Raw genomic sequence first — 14,798 nt, forward strand, 5'->3', positions numbered from 1 at the left:
TTTAGGGAAGAAAAACAGCATTTTCTCTGCGTAAATTTCCAACTACAGCTAAACTAATCATTATAAATCAGGTAAGTGACATTCTAAGTTGAGCTCTCTCTTTTGTGTTTTTTTAGTGCTGTATTTATGCCACTGGAACTGGTTGTGTTTGTGATTGCAACAGAGAAATACTGTGAAATCTCTGTAGATTGATGGTATTTCATGCCGTTCAGCCTTATATTCTTAAAATGTGAGCAAAAATGACCTGTTTTGTCATCTCTTTAGACATTGCCAATGGTTTCTGCTGTTCTGACTGTCAGCTGCAGATGTGAAGGAAGAAAGTAGTTTCTTGTACAAAAGGGTTTTTAAGACTCTTTGCATTTGATTTTCTTTTTATATACACGATTATGCCGTCGAACTGTTGTGTAAGCACAATATCACACTCGTAGCAGAGTGAAATGGCTGTATAGTGTCTGGTGGAACACTAAGGCTCTCAGTCTGCGGCATCAAGCCAACACACGCTCCCACCAGTGCCGATATACAGCCATATTGCACTGCTACTCGTGTGATATTGCTCATATACAGTTAGATCCATAAATATTTGGACATTGACACAATTCTAACATTTTTGCCTCTTTACACCAACACAATTGATTTGAAATTAAACGAATACCCTCAGATTAAAGCTGACAGTCTGCAGTTAAAGTACATCTTGTTCGTTTCATTTCAAATACATTGTGTTGGTGTTTAGAGCCAAAAATGTTAGAATTGTGTCAATGTCCAAATATTTATGGATCAAGCTGTATATAATTCAGTATAATGTACAATACAAATATACACTTGAGTCTTGGTATATTCAGAATTTCACTTTAATTACACAAAGAAATTACCTGATAGATAGATAGATAGATAGATAGATAGATAGATAGATAGATAGATAGATAGATAGATAGATAGATAGATAGATAGATAGATAGATAGATAGATAGATAGATAGATAGATAGATAGATAGATAGATAGATAGATAGATAGATAGATAAAAGTGCATCTAGTCAGTAAACAAACCTTGATATATTTGAGTAAAAACAGTCATTTTATAAGAAAAGTGATGCTGCATATTAAGAGCATCTAAGCACAACAACTAAAAACAGTGTTCAGTGACAATAACATCACATCATCCAGCACAAGCAGGAGTATACAGCATATTAACACGGTGTCAATCAACAAGAAAATGCACTTGTCACCTAAGGTGCTTTAACACTGGCAGTTTAGTTAGAAATGCTGTGGCGTACATGGAAAAAGTAATTATGTGAATACAGTCATGAGGATCCAGGAGCACACTGAGATAGCAGACCCTGTGGAAGGTGGTCTGAGTTTGGTTGCACTATGGCCTGATCCAAATGGCTGCACACCTGTCAGGGAAATAAATTACCCTGTGCATGCGTTTTAGCCAATTATGATATCATTTGTTCATTAAGACACGTGTAGGGAACGTTTAATCTTGAATACAAGCATGGGTGAGCTTGCAGAGTGTTTGCATTAAAGGGATAGTTCACCCAAAAATGGATGAACTTTAAGTTTTTTTCTATTGAACACAAATGTTATTTTGAAGAATGCTGGTTGCTGACAGCTATTGACTTCCATAGTAGAATTCAATGGGTGTTAGCAACCAGAAATCTTCAAAATATCCATTGTGTTCAAATAGGTTTTGAACAAGTGAAGGGTGAGTAAATGATTGCAGCATTTTTATTTTTGGGTGAACTATCCCTTTCACTGTGCGTTCACACCAAATATTGACACTCTTGCTGCCGGAGCTGTGAAAGCAGACAGCGTTGTCACCAGGGCGGTCAGAGCGAACTTTGACTGCATCAAAATTCGCTACATTGATCTCGTATTTAAAGGGGTTGTTGCAGCATATCAGCAAATCACTTACATTTCCACTTAAAAATGTGCTTTATAGTGTGACAATGTCGCTCGCCTTTTATCAAATTCATTTAACTATGGAACATCAAGTTGTTGCGTGTGGTGTGGCTTTGTTCCACATATCCAATATGTCCATATGTCTGAAATATTCTGAAGCAGCAATATTGTTTTGTACTGTTGTTAGTTAGCAAAAAAATTAGCATAAAAAATGTCTGCAGATTCCGTCTGGCCCCTTCTCATTACCATAAAATTTACTTGATTACAACTCTCCTCGATGGACACACTGGCAAAGATGCTCCACTTTCGTTGTCAGCTCCCATTGAAAATAAATGACTTCAAGCTATTTTGACCCTCTCGCCGCCTTCGTTGTGAACACACAGTAAGAGTTGTAAATTAGAAGCTTGCAAACCAAAAAAAAGGTTGTGAGCCTCTGTACATGTAATGCACATATATGGGGGCTTTTACCAGAAGACATTTATAGGAACTTGGTCATAGGGACTAGCCACCAGTTCCGGTTCCCTGAGAACTATTTTTCCCCTGACCATTTTCCTGGTTGTATTTACCATCACTATAAACTCTGAAAAGTGACAAGTCAGCTGACAGTGACATCCCAGCAAGCATTTTTTTGTTTTAAAAAGATGTCTAACGGATGTCTAATAGATGTCTAAACATAACTAAAACAAGGCTAAATTTGGGCTGTCAGTGAAAATCGAATAGACGTCTAAGAATAGGCCAAAACTAGACTAGTCATCAAATGAACAGGAATGAATGACTACACATATAAAGTCTGTCTAATCTGTCTTGTTTTAGCCAAGCTGTCTACATTTAGATGTCTTTTAAACACAAAATCGTTTGCTGGGATCTTGCACTGCAAAACAAATAACAGTTTTGCCGTTGTTTCATATGGGGTGCATTTGGCCAGTCAACATAAACTTATGTCACTGGTAGTTATACTCTGTAGGAGTGAATTTAGTTCCCCCCAAAGAAGTGTTCCTAGAACTAAAATTGTTCTAATTGTTGCTGTGTTGTTGTAAAGGCAATTGTTGCAGATTTTCTGCACATGATAGCACCAAATGAATTGAATAACAATAAAAAACACAAAATAATCACCCAAAAGATTCCTATCATGCAGCAAGCATGTTTCAAGTTGATAAACAAATGAATGCAAATGCACCAAGTTAAAGTGAAACCACACCGATATTGTAGCAGGCACCAGGAACTACTGCACTTGAACAGCAATAAACATGCTCAGTGTGAAAACCCTCTATTTGTGTTCCCTTTGACAGCTTGAAGCAAGATATCTCACATGAATCTTGATGTTTTTATTGGCGTCAAGCTCAAGACAGACTGTGGTTGGATAACTAGTTCTAGCACCTTTTTTTGGTTTCAGATGGCACTAACTCTTCCTCTCTAGAAAGTTGGATGGCACCCATCCTTTGCGTGTTTTAGTTGTGTCAAGCACACGGCAATACCACCATCCATTAGGGTTTCTCTCTAAGACCTCCAGCCTTGTACCAGCAGGGAAGCTCATGGTCTCCGCATCGCCTCGATAATCGGCAATAGAAACGTACTCCTCACGCAAGTTGTTGTGGATCAAATGAGGTTTGGGCTTCACCATTGAGACCGGAACCTTCCGCCTCATGCTCTCAGTATTACCTGCATGAGAAGAAGAGCTTTGATCATTGTAGCTGACGAGTGAAGAATGACTAGGCAGTGTGTCGTTCCTCCGTCCCGCGGGGGCTGCATGTGCATTAGTGTTGTCTTTAAGGACGTTCTGAGGCCTGACGGCAAGCTGCTTCACTCCGACCCTTGAGTTAGATCGAAGTCCACCCTTCAAGCTTTGGTTTACACGCTGCTCATTTTTCTCCAGACTTACAGATTTACCCATTTTCCCACTATCTACCTGCACCGAAATCTCCAATTCCGGAGAAGCAGACCAAGATAACTCTGAATTGATCTTCTCTGTGGTCTTGGCTTCTAGGCTGCTTGTTTCAGAGCTGCTTTTGATTGGCTGTAGGTAGTAAGTGGGAGCCCAGCCCTCCTCATTCCCCCAGCGGACAAACCACCAGCCGCTCTCCTTCTTCTCCACGACCTCCACCTGCACTCCTGCTGGAAAGCTGAGCTCACACGGCTCTTCTTGCTGGTACGCTGCTGTAGTACGGTACAGGAATGAAGACGAATCTGACAAGCAGCTCTGGAAGTCATCCGACAAACCAGTATCAGACTCTTCTGATGTTCGGGAGGTCCTGAATTGCATGTGACTTGGCTGTTCCTGGTTTTGAGGTTTTCTGAGAGAACTACAGTCTTGGTTTGTGGGTTTTGGACGTACGGATGGTTTGGATTTTGACTCATCAGCCTGCTGTTTGAGTTTAGGTTGGTTTGATTGTGCGTAGAGAGTTGTATTGGTTTCGAAACTGGGTTCGATCGTTGGGGCGTCATATTCTGGTGGATCCCACATAGATGCCCGGTGAGCCGAAGAGGGAGAGTGGTTATCCTTACAATGAGGTACAGCTCTGAAGCCACCATTAGCATATACACCCTCATCATCCTCTTCATCGCCCAGTGTAAAGGAAACTGTACGCTGACACAAAGGTGGAGTCGCTTTAGTCGGTGCGTCGCTTGGGAAAAAATCCAGATCAGGGTCAAACTCAAAGCCTATTGTTGGCACGTCATATTCTGGCTCTTCATACACTCGAGGATATGTTGTGGTCATGATTTCGGACTCAACACATGGAAGCGAGTTCTGCTTTTTGATTGGAGGAGCAGGAGGTGGGACCTTGGGCCGGGTCAGTGTGCTGGTTTGACGGTTCAAGGTGGGCTTCTTGCGTTTGTCTATATATGAACACGGAGCCCAACCCTCCTTCTCACCAATCTGGACGTACCACCAGCCCCCAGAGTTCTTCTCAATGACCTGTGAACATATACAGTGTTTAGGTCAAGCTTGCAAGTGTTGTTTGCATCTAAAAATTTAGTTATCACACTTATTTATCACAATATTTCTGTATAACAATTGTACTACATTCCAGGTTGTTATAAATACTGGTTAATCTGTGGTGATATATACAATACCTGTCAAAAGTCTGGGGTCAGTTGGATTTTTTGATGTTTTAAAATAAGCTTTTCCTGCTCACCAAGGCTGCGTTTATTTTATCAAAAATACAGAACAAATTGTAATTGGGAAATGTTATTGCACTATAAAAATAACTGTTCAAAATTAGTTTATCATTTAATTGAGTAATTTATTCAAGTGATTTTAATGATGAATTTTCAGCTTCATTACTCTAGTCTTAAGAGTCACATAATCCTTCAGAAATCACTCGAATATGAATTATTATTATTATTATTATTATTATTATTATTATCATTGATAATAATAATAAAAGAAATAATGACTAGAGTAATAATTTCATTTGGAACTACATACAATAAGTAACAAATAAAAATTAAATAAATTAGTGTTAAACAATTTAACATTTTTTATTTTTAATAAATGCTGCCTTGGTCAACAGAATAATTTTCTTTAAACCATTAAATAAAATTAATAGTTAAAAAATGATGCCAAATTTTTGACCTGTAGTCTAAATAGGTTTTCATTCGTATTAATGTTGATGGAATCCTTCTTTATTCATGCATGTGAAATCCAACACTGATCTTAATGTTATAAACATGTATTTGAAGTTCAAAAAAGAGCAAATATTTTTAATTATAATAAAATTTATAATATAAATTTATAATAAAATTTTTATTTTTTAAAAATGCCAATTATCTCTACCAACATTTCTACAATACCATGAGTAAATGTGATGTAGTCCAAATGCTCACCAAGTCTGCATTTAATTAATTAAGAATATAGAAATGCCATAAAATAGTAATTTTTTACTTCTAATATAATTATTTTCTTATAATTGTCAGTCAAAAATTGTTGCACTATTCAATATATTTGTGGAAAATTTATGTTTTTTACAGAATTATTTGATACAAAGTAAAGAAGAATTAATAGAATAGAATTAAACCTTTACTAAAACCTCGCAGAACAAAAGGATTTAGTATTCAGTAAGTAGGTCAATTTTTAGACAACTAAACCCAGACTTTTGTACCGCAGAGTATTAAACTATCATTTAAATAATGTTAAATGAATGAGGTGCTGTACGTCTGCTCTCTGTCCTCCGCTGAAGCTGATGCCGTCGGTCAGGCAGGAGCGAAACTCCGCGATGGTGTAATACTCCGCTTCAACAGTAGGGGGATCCGGCGGCTGCGGCAGCTGAAAACCCTGAAGCACAACAGCAGATAAATATGCAGCTCAGCACTATTACAAACCACAGACTGACCTATTTGTGTGTTTGTGATGGAGAGAGAGAAATTCAGAGAAAGGAGAAAATGAGAAGGACGCACTGACCAGGCTGTTTTCACGACGGGGAGGCGGTTTAAGATTGTTTGATGGTGGTTCTGGATTGAAGGGGAAACAAATTGAAAAATAATGTTTAATTGCTTTACATAAGGAAGAAGAGTCAAACAAGAAACAAAATAAGAGAAAAAATAGAAAGGACATGTACAAGAGATGAAACTAAAAGAAGGAGAAAGGGGAAAACTAAAACTAAAATTCAATAAAAAGAAAAAAAATCAGAAAAGTAAGAAATTAAAAATGGAAAACAAAAAAGTAGTGAGAAATAAAAACTGAGAATTAAACTAAAGAAACTCAGAAAAGAAAAGAAAAACATTTAAAAATAAAAAAGGTGTATATTAATGAAGATGAAACTAAATAGAAGAAAAAATAAATAATGTCAATAAAAAAGAAAGAGCAAAAACTGACTTTAAAGAAAAAGAAATGAAAATGTAAATAAAAAGAGAAAGAACAAAAATGACAAATGAGGAGAAAGGAATTAAAAAGAAACACAACTGAAAAAATACATTTTAAAAAGAAATAGAAAAGTAAAAGTGGAAAAAATAACAAAAACAGGAAAAACTAAAGAAATTAAAATACAAATATTAAATGAAAATAGAAAAAGAAAAAAAAATAAGGAACAATGGGGAAAACAAAAACGAATCCACCCGCACCACATCAAAATAAGGAAAAAAGAAATATAAGATAAAATGAAAAAAGGAGGGAAAAAACAGAAACAAAAACTACTTCACCCCCATCCCACCAAAAAAGGGAAAAAATAAATGAAAAAGTAAAAAGAAAGAAGAAATGTAAATAAACACTGTGGGAAAACAAAAACTACTTCAGCCCTACCACAACAAAACAAGGAAAAAAGAAATTAAAAGTAAATAGAAAGAACATTTAAAAAGTTAAATAAAAATTTAAAAAGGAAGAAAAAATAGTTAGCAAAAATGGGGAAACAAAAACTACTTCACCCCCACCATAGCAAAAAAGATAAAAAAATAAATGAAAAGTAAAATGAAAGAAAAAATGTAAATGACAAAAAGTAAAAAATAAATAAATAATAATAATAAAAATGGAACAAACAAAAACTAATCCACCCCCACCCCAAGACAAAAAAGGGAATAATAAATCAAAAAATTACAAGAGAAATTTAAATAAACAAATCCAAAACTGCATATATGGAATGAAAGTAGTGTTGACTCTCACTGTTCTCGACGCTGTGGAATCTCTGCGGGGCGACTCGTGCAATAGCAGGGGACGCAGGGACAGTTTTGGCCTTAAATGAGGACACAGTTGAAGAAACACAGAGCTCAGTTGCTACAGCAGAAACACAAGCGTCTGACACAGACACAGACCCGCTGCTGTCTGAGACACTGGTTTCAATGTGTGTCTTGATCTGATCCTCAGAGTCTCTCTCTGTGTTGACTTCAGTCTGATCTTCATCACCGCTGTACTGAGTGTACGAGTCCGTCTGTGAGTTTCTGTATGTGTTTGCTGAGTGGCTGTCAGTTTGTGTGTGTGAATGGCGTTCATTAGCTGGTTTCTTATTCAGGAGGTTGCTGATCTCCATCAGGTTCCCGATGATTTCCACCTGGCCCTGAACAGATGCTTTATTTGACTCTGCTGGCTGGTTACTGGCTGTGACGCCATCTTGGATTTTCTTTAGGTAGGCAGCAGGAGCCCATCCTTCCTTACCGCCATAACTACAACACAGATGATACACATCATTCTTCAGGTAAGCAAGCAGATTTGTTTTTCTATTGTTCAAAAGTTTTGGGGTCAGTAAGATTGATTAATTCATTCGTTTGCTTTGAATTACTGATTGTTTGAAAAATGTAACATTTTTATTATACAATGATGCATTGAATTGGTCAAAATGACTGTAATTTTTCAATTCAATCCAGCTTTTTTTGTATAGCGCTTTTACAATGTAGATTGTATCAAAGCAGCCTCACATAAATGGTCATAGTAACTGTAAAGACATCTGTGATGTTTTAAAGTTTTTTGTTTTAAATGTTTTATTCATAGACCAGAATGATCTGACACTGAAGAGTAATGTGTATGGAAAATTCACGCTTGCCTTTAATATTATTTCATAACATTGCTAATTGTATTGTCTTTTTAAATAAAATAAAAGAATTCTATTAACTCTATGCACTGATGAACTCAGAATTTCATTCCATATATTCAAATTTTCATTATATTCAAGTTTCAATCCGTATATACAAATTTGTATTTCATATATTCAGACATTCATTCTATAAATTCAAGTTTAGCTTAATTCCATAAGTTCAAAACTTTCTTGAATGTCATTCCTTAATAATAATAGCATAATAACTATTTGTGTGTGTGTGTGTGTGCGTGTGTGTGTGTGTGTGTGTGTGTGTGTGTGTGTGTGTGTGTGTGTGTGTGTGTGTATGTGTGTGTGGGAGAGGGAGAGAGAGAGAGAGTGAGAGTGAGAGAGGTGGCTCAGTGGTTAGCACTGGTGCCTCACAGCAAGAAGGTCGCTGGTTCGAGTTCCAGCTGGGTCAGTAAGCATTTCTGTATGGAGTTTGCTTGTTTTCCCTGTGTTGGTGTGGGTTTCCTCAGGTACTCCAGTTTCCCATACAGGCCAAAAACATGCGCTATGGGTGAATTGCATGAACTAATTAAAGAAAGCCTGGCAAGGCTGCCCTTTGTCACCAATTCTGTTCATAATTTTTATGGACAGAATTTCAAAGTACAGCCTTGGGCTGGAGGGGGACCACTGAATCTCATCTGTTATTTACAGACGATGTTGTTCTGATGGCGTGATCGAACATGGACCTTCAGCATGCACTTCGGCGGTTTGCTCCCGAGTGTGAAATGGCTGGGATGAGAATCAGCACCTCCAAGTATTAGGCCATGGCGCTCCTCCAGAAAAAAATGGTTTGCCATCTCCAGGTTGGAGGAAAGTCCTTATGCCAGATGGAGGAGTTCAAGAATCTTGGGGTTTGTTCATGAGTAAGGGAAGGATGGAACGTGAGATTGACAGGCGGATTGGTGCAGCGGCAGCAGTAATGTATCGGTGCAATGTGGTGAAGAAGGAGCTGTGCCAAAAGGCAAAGCTCTAGATTTACCAGTCAATCTACATTCCTACTCTTACCTATGGTCATGAGCTATGAGTCATGACCAAAAGGACAAGATCTCAGATACAAGCGACCGAAATGAGTTTCTTTTGCAGGGTGGCAGGGTGCACCCTTATAGATGGAGCTCTGTTACCCGGGAGGAGCTCGGAGTAGAGCTGCTGCTCCTCCATATTTTGAGAAGTCAGCTGAGGTGGCTCAGGCATCTGTTTTGGATGTGGTGTTCCAGGCCTGACCCACCGTGAGGAGGCCTCGGGAAAGACCCAGAACACGGTGGAGGTACCATGCCTCTCGGCTGGCCTGGGAAGGCCTCGGATCCCCCCGTAGGAGCTGGAGGAAGTGTCTGGGGAAAGGAAAGTCTGGAGTTCTTTCCTAAGACTGCTGCCCCCACGATAAGCTGACGAAAATGAGATGAGATGAAATTGGTCATAGTGTATGTGTGTGTATAGTGTTTCACTGTACTGGGTTGCAGCTGGAAGGGCATCCGCTGTGTAAAACATATTCTGGATAAGTTGGTGATTAATTCTGCTGTGGCGACCCCTGATGAATAAAGGGACTAAGCTGAAGGAGAAATGAATGAATGAATGAATGAGTGTAGTGTAAATAGTAATTTTCAAAACTGTTATGGGCCCTTTTCACAATTTGGTGTTGTTTTAATGGTCATCAGCATCTTAAATCCTTTAAACTTTTAAATATTTAGATTTTTTTCAATTGAAGATTTTAGATTTTGAACTATATACAAGGCCGAGATCCACCTAACGGAAAGTTAGTGTAATAATAGTGTAATAGTGTAATAAAAGGTGCAAAATCAGGATTGAAACATATCTGATATTTAGATTTTTTATTAAATATATGTACATTTAACGCATATGCTAAATTATATCATCTTTGCATCAAGTTACTAAATCACTAGTTCCCGGTTATGCGAGGTGTTTTTAATTCAGTGTATAGGTGGGAAAGTAAATTTGATATTGTTCTTACTTCTATCTGCCGTTATTAGTCTCACACTTTTTCAGACTTTTTTAAAGTTATGATAACATCATCAGGCAGTCTTTCTTTAGTCTTTTTAGCAGATTTGAATGCAAAAATCTATCCGTGATACTCTCCCATTCTCTGCTCTCTAGGTTTACCCAACTATGATGATTTCCTCTGCTGAGAAACCCAAAAATATGAGTCTATCATTGGGTTTTTTAACGTATTTTATTTAACTAACTATTTATTCACAGTTAAAACCAAATTGATTCCAAAATACAAAAAAAAAAAAATCAGAATTCATCTTGCATTTGCCTAGTACAATATTTTCTATCCTCTAAGGATGAAAGAGGTTTAAAAAGAGCTAAAACAAATGACCATAACATTAAGTGAAAATGAGTGCCTTTCCAGCCATTTACTTCGCTGACTGTTTATTTAACAAAGCTTTAAATCGCTTTTATTCCTGCAAAACCCATTAAATACTGAGTAAATTCCAGCAAAGCGTGTTAAAGGAGCTCATCGTGAAGAATAAACATGTGGAGGAAGAGTTTACCGTATGAACCACCAGCCCTCCAGATTCCTCTGAATGACCTCAACAATGACGCCGCTCTCGAAGCCAAGCTCATCCTGACTCGAGCTGCTGAACGGCTGCACTGTAATATACCACTCTGCTGCAAAGAAATAAGGCACGTCAATAACAGTAGACACACAAATGGAATATGAAGACTTAGAAAAATAAAGTTAGCACAACTCTAAATATGTCTAGAAATATCTAAATAGATTTAAATGCTGTCACATTTATCATTTTAATTGAGTTTATGCAAATATCAAAGACGTTTCATCTGTTACATGCACTTTTTCTTGACATTAACACTTTGAGTCATTGCATTATAATAATGCACTAATTCAGCATTAAAGGAGACCTATTATGCCCTTTTTTACAAGATGTAAAATAAGTTTCTGATGTCCCTTGAGCAGAGATGCCCAAACTAAGGCCAAAGTTGTCCGTGGTAACCTTTGATTTGTCCCGCCATCCTATCTGAGAATAATGGGGATAGTTCAGAGACTGTAAATTCAAATTTAATGTTCCCTTTGTTTGTTTGTTTTATTGTGAAAAAGCTAACTGAAATGTAATGCTTCAATGAACTGGTGTACATTAATCAGATTTTGTTTAAATGTACTGTCACCCGACAATGCACTTTGGTAGGCAAATCAAGGCAAAGGCAGATTCTGCTTGACCTGTGTATTCAGCATTAAACTCCAATGTGTTATATTGTTATAAGTTATCATTTTAAAAGTTAGCCTGCATTAGATAATATTATTTTAAGTAATATTTCTATTTGTTTTGAAATATTTAATGTAAGATAGTTTTGTACAGTTATGTTTTTCCTATGGATCTAAATGATATTTGGTCTTTGGCTCTTCATACAAAAAAGTTTGGGCACTCCTGCCCTTGTGTGTGTACTTGACGTTTCAGCTCAAAATACCCCACATATAATGTTTAATAACTCTTGGAAACCGGCTTCTTTTAGGCTTTGATCCTAATTGTGCCTTTTTGACGACTGTCCCTTTCAAATTCAAATGAGATTGTGCTCTTAGTCCACTTTTCAAAAGAGGGCGGAGCTACAAATGCCCCTGTTGCAGCATAGTGGCAGATTTAAATACAAAGCATGCTAATGAGGGAGAGATCATCACTAATAATAGGTGGGGCTTTTCCCCTCCAATGACATGAAGAATGACAAACAAAGTGTTTCTGTAGACTATTTATGAAGTGTAATTATAAAGAAATAATAATTATTACTTTTTTACCCTAAGAAGGTGGTTATATTTACAGATTGTCACCACACAACTGTTCAAACCCCTTACAAAGGTGATTTTTGCATAATACAGTAGGTCTTCTTTAATTCAAATCAATCTGGCAAATTTGTAAATAACATTAATACAGGAGTGGAAATAAATTTGGTGAAAAAAGTTAGTTAGAGAACTAAAGTGTTCCACTTTAGTCCTTCCACACTAAAGTGTTCCACTTTTTTAGGTTAAGTGTTGAGTTTTTAAAAGAGGCTACATTGTGATATCATTTCAAGATTACTATTAACCAGCTGCTCTGAGGTCAGTGGATGAAGTTGATTTACACTGTGAGGTTCATCATAACAATTATGAACATGCTTCACTGATGTCAGACAACCAGGAACTTTTGCTTTCATTTTGAACTTTTTTGAAAACATCAGTGTGCTATATTTTAGTCTTAAAAATGTATTGATATTTTGTTCTTTAAGGCTGCATTCACATGTTCTTACATGGTCATTTTTTTGTGCTGTTTACATGTATTATTCACTAACATTAATGTATTTTATTTTAAAGATCAGAACTTATCTATTTTGGGCTCTAATTAGGACATGATGAGCATATGAAGCTTTATGCTGTGTTGCAAGCAATAAAACTGCTATTCCTGTGGCCAAAACAAGCCGTTTGTGGCTAAGAGCACTAATCAGATGTTGTTTTGCTTCACAAGCAGAAGGACAGTTTTAGAGTATCACGGCAGTCATTTTTAACACTTTATTCTACAAAACAACAGCTCATTCCAAATTTCACGTCATTACACCATTTCAACTGTATGTCATTACACATGCAGTACCTTCTAGTTCAAATTGAAATTACTGTCAATTCTGTTACTAGCAGATTATTTGGTTGCATGTAAACTACAGTATGAAAATTAATGTTGCGTTAGGCTATGTATTGTGTTGTGTATTAAACTAAATAATTTCTGCAGAAGTCACACGTGTTCATACATACAAAAATTGTGGTTGGTTAGATGCACAATCAACTTGCTCTCAAATTGATCACAGATCAGCTTTGTCTGTTCTAAAATGGCTTATGTTTATGTTAGGGATACGCCGATGTATCGGCCTCCGATATTTTTCGTCCAATACTGGATAAATTTAAAGCTATCTGCCTCAGCAATAAAGTGATAAAAAGGCTGATACTGATGGTAAATAATTACACAGAGGCAGTGTGTTGTCTTGTTGTAAAATATTGTCTTTTGAATAATGCAGCATTTTCTCAGAGCAAAAAAGAAACTGTAGATGTGCAAAATGTCAGATGTGCATCAGGAAAGCAGCTGGTGTGCAGTTGGCATGCTCAAGAGCTGGCACAAAACACTAAGTTTGGGCTAAAACATCTCGGAAAATAACAGAAACTGCCTGCAGTTTAGTGAGTGAATATTTTTCTGGAGCAACACAATTCATAATGTACATATATTATAGAAACACTCTTTAATTGTTAAGTTTATTAAATAAATATGTTTTAGTATATCTCAAATAAAAAGTTTCTGTGGTTAAGAAAATATTGAATAGCAAAATCACTGTCATATTGTAAGTTCTCTTAAAATGGTAAACAGTTGACTGTTGAATGGATCTAATCTATATTCAGTAAAATTAATTTATGTAGGGGATTTTTTTTTTTTTTTTGCTTGTTTAAATCGGTATTGGCCAAAAAAAACTGTCCTATTGGTGCATCCCTACACTAATAACGATTTTTGCAAAGAACACAGTATTTAAATGTAACAAGAACTGTATTTTACTGTAAGACATTTATGTGGTATGTTACTGAATTTTCAAGTTGCATTATAAAAATTATTGTATATTTTACAGTAGAGATATACATAGACCTCTAAATGCATATACAGCAAAATAAATGGTGCTGTAAATGTAAGTTCAGTATTTTTGCTGTAATTAATTTACAGTAAGTTACTGGCAAAATGTAGATTCTATAGATTCTACTGAAAATTGTTAACAGTGTGTTTTTTTAGAAACAGCCACTAATGAGGCACCTGAATGTCTATTTGATAGAAACTAGAATACTGTCTATATGAACAAGAACTCAATTCCATATTTTACCAGTGAATATAAATCCTTAAAAGAATGTGTTTACCTCAATGATTAAAATATTTCAAGCAGCTTCGAGATGACCGATTCACCAATGATCAAATTCTGCCAACCTAATTTCACCAAGGAGGACATGTTCCTGGGTTAACATCTATGTTGATTCTGGAATAATATTTTAATCAGCCAATCAGAATTAAGGCATACGCTTACCGTTTATATATTAAATTTAGGCTTACGGTTAGGTTTATCCGCTACATGAATGTTATCCAACTATTATTCCCCTTTGATTTTAAGAAACATTTACAGTTATGGTTGGGTTTTGGTGTAGGGAATTGGTATGAATTACATTTTCCAACAAAAATTATGTTCCAGGATCAACACAGATGTTAATTTAGCATCGCATCGTAAATTCTACCACAAATTCTGTCACGTTTCTGTTTTATTTTGATTTCTTTTATATTTTGGGAAAACTTTTAATACTTTTACATCCTTTTTTAATAAGCTTAAATATCTTTATTCACTGGAGACAAGCACAATCTTTTTGTGGCACA

The 14,798-nt window shown here is 36.3% G+C and overlaps 1 protein-coding gene across 4 annotated transcripts in view; it reads right to left on the minus strand.

Moving 5' to 3' along the window:
• Window positions 1–830: 830 nt before the first annotated feature.
• sh3pxd2ab (SH3 and PX domains 2Ab) overlaps window positions 831–14,798 on the minus strand; it is a 118,509-nt gene continuing 104,541 nt past the window's right edge. For 3 of the 4 annotated variants that reach the window (XM_073928449.1, XM_073928448.1, XM_003200342.7), the window contains 5 exons: window positions 10,917–11,034; window positions 7,494–7,990; window positions 6,300–6,349; window positions 6,054–6,173; window positions 831–4,814 (listed from right to left, as the gene is read on the minus strand). In XM_073928449.1, coding sequence (XP_073784550.1) covers window positions 3,300–4,814; window positions 6,054–6,173; window positions 6,300–6,349; window positions 7,494–7,990; window positions 10,917–11,034 — 2,300 coding nt within the window. In that variant the 3' untranslated portion in view covers window positions 831–3,299. The remainder of the gene's footprint in view (window positions 4,815–6,053; window positions 6,174–6,299; window positions 6,350–7,493; window positions 7,991–10,916; window positions 11,035–14,798) is intronic. The other variant, XM_073928447.1, reaches the window with a different exon arrangement.

This window comes from Danio rerio, chromosome 17 (assembly GCF_049306965.1).
Source record: "Danio rerio strain Tuebingen ecotype United States chromosome 17, GRCz12tu, whole genome shotgun sequence".
NCBI classification, from domain to species: domain Eukaryota; kingdom Metazoa; phylum Chordata; class Actinopteri; order Cypriniformes; family Danionidae; genus Danio; species Danio rerio.